This window comes from Ictalurus punctatus, chromosome 27 (assembly GCF_001660625.3).
Source record: "Ictalurus punctatus breed USDA103 chromosome 27, Coco_2.0, whole genome shotgun sequence".
NCBI lineage: Eukaryota > Metazoa > Chordata > Actinopteri > Siluriformes > Ictaluridae > Ictalurus > Ictalurus punctatus.
The window spans coordinates 12,049,885-12,062,108 of record NC_030442.2 but is presented as its reverse complement, the minus strand read 5'-3'; the positions used below and the strand labels follow the sequence as shown (position 1 = coordinate 12,062,108).

General features: G+C 39.5%; 1 protein-coding gene across 4 annotated transcripts in view; it reads right to left on the bottom strand.

Annotated features, from left to right (window-relative positions):
- Window positions 1-4,146: 4,146 nt before the first annotated feature.
- map2k5 (mitogen-activated protein kinase kinase 5) overlaps window positions 4,147-12,224 on the bottom strand; it is a 64,555-nt gene continuing 56,477 nt past the window's right edge. For 3 of the 4 annotated variants that reach the window (XM_017459171.2, XM_017459173.2, XM_017459172.2), the window contains one exon: window positions 4,147-5,917. In XM_017459171.2, the coding sequence (XP_017314660.1) occupies window positions 5,807-5,917 (111 nt within the window). In that variant the 3' untranslated portion in view covers window positions 4,147-5,806. The remainder of the gene's footprint in view (window positions 5,918-12,224) is intronic. The other variant, XR_001810945.2, reaches the window with a different exon arrangement.

Sequence of the window (12,224 nt, the reverse complement as noted above, 5' to 3'; positions counted from 1 at the left end):
GATGTAAATATCCCGCTTTTTAAAATGAAATACTATTTAACATGGTTGAGTTGAGTTCATGGTATATACAAGTGTATAAATGCATGTATTTATATTTGCATTGTTTTATGTAATTTCATCTGGGGGTCACTAATAGAGACGGGATGGTTGTAAAACGTGCCAAGTGTCGCGGGGCCACCCGCCTGAGCTTAATGCAATATTGATGGTGAGGGAAACTTTAACCCGACTCGGCCCTGAGCGCGTCCTCTTTCACCATACAAGAGGCTTCGCTCTGCTCCAACAATAATTACAATTTCACACTGTAATTATTCCTTCCCTGTTAATTATTTAGAGCACAGGCTGACTGCGGCATGGTCACTGTTTATGGCGGGGAAACTGGGTGGTGTGAGGTAAAAATAATTAAAAAATTTTTTTATATATACTTATATATATTTTTAATATACTTATACTTTTATATTTTTTAACTAGTTAATTATACAAGTTATACAAACGATATACCATATACTGAAGTCTGAACCCTTCTGTAATGTAGGACTGACTAACAGTGGCTCATATGTCGTTGGCTATTTTTGTTCTACTCCTTTTTTTTTTTTTTCCTTATTAATAATTAGCAACAAAGAGGTTAAGATTAGTTTAACGTGCAGTCCTTTTGTTTGCAGCACGACATGATGGTGACATGCTTTTAAGTAATCAATGGTTGTTTAGGGCACATTTTAATCAATAGGATAAATATTGTATTTCAGAAACATCTGGCATTATTAGTTCATTAATACTAGATATTATATTACATACAGGAATAAACGAATTAGTGATACAATATGGTTGGATAAAGGTCAAGGAAAAACCAGTACACTGGCCTGTTTTGTAGAAAATAATGTCCTCGTGGTAATATAGCTATAATTAGACTTAATGTATGGGTGTATTTGGTTGATTAGGTTTATTGGATAAGGAGTTTATAGATTATACTCTGAAGATGTCTGTTTTTAGTTGTTACACATTTTTATTGCAGACAAATAGAGCAAGTATTAGGCACATGATTAAAATATTGTGATTTGGGATAGTATTTAATTCGTAAAAGACTGAGTCTGCATTAATCCATCATGTACAGTGATGCTGATATGTTTCTGCAAATATGAGTGCATATGTGTATTTATAAAAAAGAAAAAAAAAAGATGCTTAGAGACACTAAAGGGTCTCCAGTCCGGATAACATACAATGCGTTAAATATTTATAATAACTAACAGAATTCACGTCAAGATGCAGGTCTGCAGCAGTAAAGAAAACGACTTACTGAAAGAGAAACATCTGATCGGTTTGGAGAGCGTTTTGACTAGTGGAGTAGGCAGCTTTCTTAGGGCTCAGGAGAAACCTAATCCTTTCCTTCTCATACTGTATCAGCCACTCAGGAGGCTTCATATCCACTTACTGTTTCATGTCCACTTACATTGCTGCACAGGCCTTCAGACAGACTTCAGATCTTCTGCATACCATATTACACACAAAAACATGGAGGATGTATAGGATAACACTTCTGAAAAGAAAGTGAAAATGAAATATATAGTGAGAAGGCTTAATCCAGAGAAGAGCTATATGATCTGCAGTGTGAGGAGAACTAAAGGGAAAACACACAGGTTATATATATATTATAAAAAAAAGCACAAGGTCTAGTTTCTGGAGGTCAGAGGAGAGATTGGCACATAAATCAGTGCCAGAGTCATTCAGAGGGAGACGTTTAATAACCGTATCAGATGAAAGCCAATGTAGTACAGTAACCAGTTCTATCGGCAGCGTCTAAAAGCCACATGACCCCAAATAAATTCCACTTTAGCACCAGATCAATCAGCAATGCTCATATTGATCTCTCTCGGCCTGACACTCCTTAAGTCGCCTGGCTGCAACCTTTTTTTTTGTTTCGAGTGAAAATAGTGTTTCGATTACTGTTTTTTTTATTAGGATCAGGATTGCTACAAGAGGTTCGCCGTAGCCCGAAAATTAAGTGGTGACATTTTAATTACTGGACATTGATAAAAGGATCTCGGTAATAGCAGTGAAACGCGGCGGCTCTGTTCTTCTGGCCCGCGCGCGCTAATCGAACCGGACCGCTGTGGGAAAGCTCGAGGCCAGAGAGCGCTCAAACCGCTGCCCGCCGGAAATACACACCATTTATAGTCACGTTTTACAAATGTAATTAGTTTTCAGCACTTTAAAGGTACACTGGAAACATTTTTTACAGAAATCTCCTGGCAGCAGGGTCGCAAGTTACACTAAACAACTGTATGGAGGCTGAAATAGCTTACTGTTTGTTGCCTTGATTGACAGGTGACCACGCCCCATGTAGACCTAAATCCGGGCATTTATACAACTATCACAAACTTCCAAATCTGCATGACGTGAAATCACTGTAAAACATAGCTGCACATTTTATACATTGCCAGTAAGATGGCAACTTAAAATTGATGCAGGATAGAACTGAGCTGAAGGTTAAGGGTCTTGCTGAAGGATTCAAACAAGGGACTGGGGCAGGTGCTGGGCTTGAACTACCACTGAATTAACTCTCACTAATAAACTGCATTGAATCATTGTTACAGATCAGAAGGTGGTGTGTTCAAATCCCCAACACTGCCACAGTGCCCCGGTTAAGTAAGACCCTTAACCTCTAGATTAGATGCATCCTGCATCTATAGTAAATTGTTTTGATTAAAACACATCAAACAAACGAGTAAATGTCCTGGATTATGCGTTATTTTACACTATGTAAGATATTACAGCACTTTATTGTAAATATATTGCACAGTTGTTTACATTTTACAGTACTTTACTGGTAACCCTGCTGCCACCATATTACTGTAAAATCTACAGCTGATATTTTACAGATTATAGACTAGTTTAATTTGAATTTTTTTGGCAGCCCTTGATGGTTGTGTAAATGTCCGACATGACCGACGGAACGTATGGAGGTCAGGGCGTGGCCACCCGTCAATCAAGGCAAGAGAATGGTAGCCTACATAAACTGCACACTACAGGAGGTGTGTCTGTGTGCCTGTATGAAAAAGGGCGTGTCATTGAGTCAGTATACAGAAATGAGAGCAGCTATGCGTGGGTTTGCCGAACGGTAAATGTTTTTCAGCACATAAGTCTTCAATTATTTAAGAAAAAGCTGTGGCATTTATATTTGGTATTTAAATAGATGTTTGAGGTGGAGAGATATCATAAGGGCAGCTCTGTGGTGCAGCAGGGACGACTGCTGCCGAGACCACAGATCCAGTGATCCTGGTTCAATCCTGAGCTTGGGTTACAGTGTGTATGGGGTTTCACCTTGTGTCTTAGTGGGTTTCCTTCAGGTTCTCTGGTTTCCTCCTGCTTAACAAAAACATGCTGCTAGGTGGATTGTCTACATTAAATTGCCTTGAGGCAATGCAAATGGAATGCTGCCCAGGGTGTATTCCTCTGGATCCACCGGACCCTGACCAAGATAACATTCTGACTGAAGATGAAGAAATCATTTAGTTGTACAACTTAGAGCAGTTTATGTAACATTATATATAAAATTTATAATCACTATAAGAAATATGGAAGCGCATCAACAACAACAAAAAATAGTCTGGATGTGGGCGATTCCGAAACAGTACATGTTGCATGTCATTAGACTGTGAGAAAGTCCTGACAAACTCACTTCAAAATGTCCTGAAGCCTGAAATATTTTTCACTTTCTTAAACATCTAAACTTTTGAATAGAGATATTCAACATATCCACCAAGCTTAAAAAAAAAAAAAAAAAATGTTCTAAACAAGATCAAAAGTCCAATTTAAACTTAGCTGTGCTTTGTATTAAGCCTAAAGTATTGGTTGTAATATTATTTTCCCCAGAATAAAATAATACCAACACATTTCAGGTAATAGAGAAAAGTTAATGCCACATTATTTTTCACAATAATGACCAGGCCCGTGTTGTTTGTGCACCTACAAATGGATTTAGACGAATAAATACGCAGTTAAAAAAGCATAAGGGACACTTTTGGATTTCTTCACAGAAAGCATTTTCTACTACACACATTAAAATGGCCCTTTAATGGCTGGAAGAGCAGTTCTTTATATAAAGAGAATGAAGTGAAGTGTTTATAGCAGAGCATCAAGACAGACACGATATCCTGAATGTTTCATTTACTTAGGAAAATGTTGAAGGTGTGCAAACTTCCACAGCAATGTGAAATGAGACTCCGGTGAACCACACATCTCTTCAAAACAAGGAGACTGAAATAAAGAAAGACGTAACAGTGCATTTGAACAGGATTAAAAATAAAAACCTAAACAAAAAAAAAACGTCAAAAACAAATGAAGATAACTGGATGACAATTTGGTAACATACCAAGAAAACCTTAAAACTTCAAGTATTATACATACTTTGGGTATAAATGTTCTGCATCTCATCAGGTTTTAACTGTTGCAACTCCTTTCTTGTCCAAGTGGTGCAGGAAGCAAAATATGTACCTGTAGCACTGCTTCATTTCTAAAGTAACGCTGTATAAAAAACACAGCAGTACAATAAGTGCATTAAGGCGTAAACCGTCTTTAAGTGGCCCATGGAGTATTGCAGTCGCAGGCAGATGTGCTGGGTTGATGCAGCTGTAACATATGACGCATGTTAGTTGGCAGCTGTCAGTGGTTAATAGAATAGTGAGCAAAAAATTATTTACTCCCTGCTGTGGAATGATTACATGCTGTAGTGGAGAGGGAGGATGATGCTGATTTGAATTAAATCTAATAGATAAGTGGGGTCATTCGAGTTAAAAGATTAGATTTGAGATTTATGTGCATAGGAGGTTCAATAGTGGCTGTAATAACTATGTTCATTACACAAACTGGAATAAGAGTAGGACTGAATGCACAGAAGACTTGAGTGGTCTGTTATTGTGGCTTACGTACTGCACGAGCCTTTCAGTGCGACCTTAAGGGAAACGCAGAGCACTACAGTTAAATAATCTGCAGCATGGGTCATATCATCGAAAAACACCGCAGTGCTGAAAATGCTCAGGTTAGCACTCGCTAAAGAGTTCACGGTCAGTATGGCTTCAATTATGCACAATCTTAGAGGAATTCTGACAAATCTGGACCACTCCAGCAGTTACTTGTTTTTCTGTCTGTCCCAGTTGAAATTTCCGAATAAATTGAGTCGAATCGATTTCCCAGGATATAAACAAAGAGCAATGCGCCGCATGCAATACACTCCTATGGTGACTAACGTGGCGTTTCTTTTTAGCATGGGGATCATATCTGATTGTTCATTCAAGTAAAAAAAAAAAAAAAAAAAAAAAAAAAACGCTTCTTTTGCCCGTTGTACAATTAAAAACTGAGAAGATAACGGTTAAGGTCTTGCTGAAGGATCCAATAAGTGGCAGTGTGGTGATGCTGGGATTTTACCTCATAATCTTGTGATCGGTCGCCCACAGCCTTTACCACAAGGGATCAAAATGCAAAATGTTTACTCTGCATTACGAGGTGTCCTAGTTTATCCTGGAACAGCCCTATTAAAAAGCTTTTGCTTCATGGTCCATCTGCTATGGAAATGATGAGAGTCATAAGCCTGAAACATTTACACTGCAATCGGCACAAGTTTTCAAAAACAAATATACAAAACAAAACAAAAATACAGATCTGGAGTTATTGGATGCATGAAAAAATAAAAAGGTCCATGAGCACTCTGGAGTCTGTGTTTATGGGTGGTCTCTTTCAAGTAAGTCCAGCCATTAAACCTCTGTGGCACTTTATAGAAACAGGAAAAAACGGCTCCTTGTTGTGTCACGGCTCCTTACATTAGCCCCTGAGCTTGCAGGGATTTGCGGTCCTCTAAACTCCGACAAACCCACATGGATACTACCTCTGTATTCCCGTCATCGTATTGCGTAATAAATGGATGGTCCTGTAAAAGACAGGAAGAGAAAAAGCAATCAGTTAGACCTCTTTTTAAACTGCTGTAGAGCAGCAATTATGAGACACAAGAACTGGGTTTGACCCTGAGAGACCCCAATACTGTGACAAGGTGACTGGCGGGATTATTTTTCCTCCATTCTACCCCCAAACAGGAAAATGATAAAACACCGTGACAGCGAACTCGTTGCTTGAACTATCTTATTAACAGAGCATATGCTAAAAAAGCATGGTGTATGATATAGTGGCTGTGCTGCTGTTACTTAAAGGCTTCTGTCTCCGCTGTGACCCTGCCACTGGCTGCCCAGTTACTGTGATGCCTGATTGGAGCTTTAGGCTTTGGAGATAAATTAGCAGTGACATTCTGTGCTGTTTAAATGAATGTGTCTTTCCTTATTACTCCGATATAGTGATTCTGGCAGAGGCACTTGTGTCCCGCTTAAACTGCACGGGCAAATCCTAATTAAATAAGAGACGGAATTAAGGAGGAATAGAAAATGAAAGGAGTGTCAAAGGACATTTTTAAAGGGCGTTATTAAATGAATAAGGGTTTTAACCAAGATCGCATTTTATCCCCCAGATAATCAACACAGATATTGGCTTCCTAACTGGATATACAGTAACATTATATGCAATATGACATTAAATACATGAGATGGACTGTTTACTTGGTAGTGACATATCCAGACATTTATTTATCGGAATAACTGTGCTGCTAAGAGGTGGTGCATTTCGATTTGAACAATTTATACATTTCAAAGAATACAAGCTTAGGATATACAAAAGTAAAAGAAAAGCCTGATTTCTGTTGATTTAAATACCAATACTTGAACATTTTAGCTATTATCGTGCAACATTTTAGCTATTATGCTGAAAACTTCCCTTCATCAACCAATCTTTGACCAGATCTTTAAAAAAAAAAAGACTAATTAAGTGCTGTTTATTACAGCTAATTGATTATAAAGATTACAGCTAAGCAATATGATAATATAATTACAATATCATGATGTGATGTTAAAAAACACCACAGATCCCCCTGACACAGATCGCAGATCTTTTTTTAAAAAAAGAAAAAAAAAAAAAGAAAAGCAAAATCACAAAAGAAATAAACACAAAAAAAACTTGACTTGGAAGCAGCTGATTTGATGTTAAAGCTTTTTTGTAAATGAAATGTTAAAATTTTTACAGGAACGTCTTAACTTGTTCTACTTTTCAGTGTTATATTTTTAATAAAAACATACAATTATCATTAAATTCAGTTTTTCATGATTACAAGTTTAACTATTTTTTTTTTTTATCATACTGCCCACCCCTAATAAAGATCGACACCAATAGTTTTGTATTCTCCAAATTCTTGTTATAAAACAAGGCCAACAGATTCATCTACACAGTGCCAGTCATTTTCATACACTCCGTTTCTCCTTTTCTCACAGACATGCACTCTTGGTCTCTGTGAGGACAGAGCGGGACCATCAATCGTGCTGTCCTGCTAATGGTGAGCTCTGTGTGTGCCACAGTGAGGTTAATCACTCTCAGCTCTGGGTTGTGTTGAGGTCCGTCCTGAGGGCGAGCCGTAGCAAGCACCCTTCTCATCAATCACCCGGCCCGGGCACAGCCTCGCCAGCCTACACCAGCTCCGGGCTCAGATATAGAGCAGTAATATACAGCTGAGCCCGGCACTCTGCAGTGACCATGCCAGCCCGGACGAGGGTCCGACCACGTAGGGCGGCCTGTTTTTGACCCGGCATGGAGAATAAGAGCACTTGCAGGACATTTGGGAGGAGATTCAGTCAAGGACAGGGGAAGGGACATTTGAGGAGAACGAAATATATAAATACACACACACACACACACACGCACACACACGGTCAATGATCAGTCGCATGCTCTTACACACATTTGGACAATGACAAGCTGCAATAAATCAGAGCTCAGGCGGTCAGTTGCTTGTTTGGATGGACTGACACAGGCCACATTCACACACACAAACCCGCCACTCGCCACCTGTGTGTCCCTCTGTTCTCTCTGAACAGAAAATAAGTGTGTGTATGTGTCTCTGAGAGCATGCCGAGAAGTGCACCTCCATTAATTAACCCACCTGCTGCTACCATTGCACCCATGCAGAGGAAGTTATTAAGAGAGGAAAGGCAGAATAAATACTGCTTTAGTTAGGTCATTATCAGCTTCTGCTTACCTCTCTACCGTCAGGCGGAAAAAACTCATTTAAAAGTGTGGCTACATTAATCACAGCCCCATATCAAAGTGTGATAATCACCTGAAATCTCCGTTAAAACTGCCAAACCCAGGGGAAATCTCACCCTACTCTTTAATTGTTTCGAGTCTGTGATAGGCCTTTTAATCTAAGATTAATTTATGCTTTTTTAAATAACTCTACATATGATTAATAAGCTTGAAAATTAAAAGGAGTCTAAAGCAATTATAACAAGTGGTTGGTCATCACCTCATTAGAATGTGTTAAAGAGCAGCAACGGTGGCGTGTAATGTGTGTGTGTGTGTGTGTGGCTGATATTGGTGTAGGGAAAATAGCACAAGACAGACAGACAGAGTGAGAAAGGTGAAGAGGTCACTGTTATAACTAGGTCTTGGCAGATTTGCATATTAATGACATGCTCCCACTGGATACAGAGAGATGTGTGTGTGTGTGTGTGTTTCTTCAGACTAGGCTAAAGCTTCATGATCTCTTAATTCAGCTCTCACCAAGGGAAAGATTATTCAGCTAGATTACAAAAGAGCAGGGCAGGTGTACCGAGAGCTGCAGCCACCGAGCATCATGACTGTCACCGGACTCTCAGGAAAGATTTCATGGAAAACAACACACACACGCTTTACTCATGCCATAGGACTACTTACTGGACAACCTGTAGACGTCCTAACACAGCGGGGTTTCCATCAACCTGCTTTTATCCAAGTTGCAAAGTTTTGCTTAAAAAAAACCCTTAATCAGATTTACAGTGAATAAAAACAAGATTGCTGATTAAATCATGGCAGAGTGAGTGTCTCTACGTTGCCGTGTGTGTTACTGGCAGTTTGTTGCTCAGCAGTGAAATATGAAAACACTCAATATTTTGCAATTAATTTTTTTTAAGAAATACAAAAATATGCTTAGATTAATTGGAACAAAAATGAACAGAACATTTCTGCCATAAATTTAGTCACCCAGCCATAAACATGTTTGGTGTTTGACATTTTGTTTATTTTTGGTTTTGCACTGGAGCTACGAGAATAACGCAACTAGCTAAAAAATAATGCAAGTCTATCTCACCCAAAATGGCCGAATCATCATATTTGTACTTTTGTCGTGGAAATTAGACAACGCCCGCAGACTCGTCCACTGAAGGTAAAAGGTTTATTACAGAAAGATGGTTAATACAGGATAGAATAAAGCAGGATAGAATAATGAGAGTCCTTGTACTAAACCACTACTATATATAAGAAAAGCAGAGCATGACAATTCTGTGTACCGATAAGAAGCGGTTTGAGGCAGTTCGAACAGGCTTTATTATTATTTAAGATCTTGGAAGACGTTTAGACGAACCTTGAACAGAAGAACATGTTTGTGTCTCTGACACGACATGGCTTTCTTAGGCGTTATCCTTTGATGAGAATGAAATAGAACAAGAACAAAACTATTACAAAGTAAAAATGAATCATTTCCCTCAACTTCAAACATTGTTAAAACAAGTTCAGCAGGTGATTGTGTGAGGCAGAGAGCAGAGCCAGTTTGGTCAGCTTGACCTTCATAGGCATACTTTTTTTTGTTTTGTTTTTCCATTGTTAAACTGAGCTCAAATGTATTTCTTGAGGACCATATTTTGTGTATAAGTGTATTTAAATCCATAGGTAACTACAGTTTCTGTCAAATCTTCTAGTCCGGGTGCATGCTAGCTACATTCACATGGCGTATATTCATGAATGTTGATTAAATAAATTATTCAAGACACCAATTACAGCATTATGATGATGCTGAATTGTTCTGATAAGAAGGAGAGTGTTGTTGAGCTAATGCATCATTTTCATATTTAATTACTAGATTTTTATGGAAATGTATCCTGAGAAAAACTGACTGAATATTTATCATAAAAGCAAAATATTAGTCTGAAATATTCCATCCATTTTCTGTACTGCATATCCTACACATACACACGCAAAGAGCCTGGAGCCTATCCCAGGGGACTCGGGGCACAAGGTGGGGGGACAACCCATCACAGGACACAATCACACACCCATTCACACACTACGGACAATTTAGACATGCCAATCAGCCTACAACGCATGTCTTTGGACTGGGGGAGGAAACCGGAGAATGCAGAAGAAACCCCCGAAGCACGGGAGGAACATACAAACTCCGCGCACACATAGGGCAGCGGGAATCGAACCTCAATCCTGGAGGCAAACGTGCTAACCACTAAGACGCCCTGCCACTAGTATGCAATATTAATTAATAATAATAACAACATTAGTGTTAGGTTGCATGTGATTACTCTGAAAGTGAAATGAAACCTGTGCCACTGGTACATTTATACAAGAACTGGATTATATACAGTGTGAAGGCATATATTTACATAGATTTTGGGTGAGATCGACTTCCATTATTTGTAAGCTACATTAGCCTCAAAGCACCAGCTCAAAGCTTACAAAGCAAAATCATGTCTTGGGTGGGTGATTGATTGTGTTTGAAGAAAGCGGAAACTTCTTTTCACAAACCTTTTCACCAAATATTTTAAAATAGCGTGAAGGAAATATTTATAATAAAAAGCCTAAAGGAGTCCATCATTTCCCCGAAGTGCTTCAGGAGACTAAAATAAGTACTTGAAGTCGATATTTTGGTGTTCATTGAAGTTTGGAGACCTTGTTTTATGTGGATATGAGAGAGAGAGAGAGAGAGAGAGAGAGAGAGAGAGAGAGAGAGAGAGAGAGAGAGAGAGAGAGGTGGGGGGGGCTTGAGCTTCACCCCCCAAAGCCACAGTGTTATCAAGCTAAAAGCTAGGATCATTCTCGTGGGACTCCTCAGCGTGCTAATGTGTAAACAAGTCATCACAGCGATGTCAAAGGGCTTTCAAAGCCCACTCTCATCCTGTTCCCTACAGTACGGGCCACAGGCATTCAGCAAGACGATGCGTCTCTCTTTAAAGGGCTTCTCCCCTGAGCCCAGGCTATTACCCACATACACATTTGTGAAAACAGAAGCACACACAAAAAGACGTAGACACACTCCGCCGTGAGAGCACGCACACCCTGTCCGTAACCAGGTTGCCTCAGGGAGGGGAGGAAGCCTATAGGTCTCTATAGGTCTCTAACAGATTTGGGGTGTAGGCTACAGCACTCGCTCTTTTGTCCTCAGCAGCATCATGTGCTGCAGCTGAGGCCTGCAGTGCTGCCTGCTCCTCTGGGAGAAAAAGTGCTAAAAGGACAATGACAACTGGGTGACAATGAGAGAAGTCCATAGGGAGGGGGGACACGTCAATCACTAAACAATCACTGCTGGAGTCTCACATGGCAGAAATGTGGCACACAATCTGATCAGGCTGAAATTCGTGGTGATAAACAGAAGCTTAAAAAAAAAAATCATTCACTAGTCATGTGCTAATAAGAAGTTGCTAACATGTTGAAATATCATCACTACTCCGGGTATTTGTGTACCCAGAAACTATAATGAAACTTGAAACTGAGTAAAATAGCCTGAACTGATATGTGTTAAACAAAGTAATTGCCTGGCCTTGCTTTTAGTGAGCGTATAACATCTTGCTCTCCATTTCAGCACTCACTGAAATGATCCATTCAGTGGAGTCAAGCAATGATTTTCTTTTCTTTTCTTAAGAGCCACAATGCAACCCACACATAAACCAAATTCATGAGTTTCATTTCTTGCTGTCAATGATATCTAGTGTATCAGCAAAACAGGAAAAATCTCTCGATCTACTCCTTCTCTGAAAAGAAAGACATTATCAATCTAGAATGAGTACTGTACTGAAGCAGGCGGTTCTGCAGGGAGAAACGTCTTGTGGAGGAGAAAGGTCAGAGGAGAATGGCCAGACTGGTTTGTCCTGACAAGACTCAAATAGACACTCTTTACAACCGTGGTGAGCAGAAAAGCGTCTCAAGATGTACAACACACCAAATCAAGAGGCAGACGGGCAACAACAGCAGATGGACCACATCAAATTCCACTCCTGCAGGCCAAGAACAGGAATCGGAGTCTACGGTGGGCACAGGCTCATCTAAACTGAACGACTGAAGACTGTAAAAACGTTTCTTGGTCTTTTTCCAATCTTTAATTG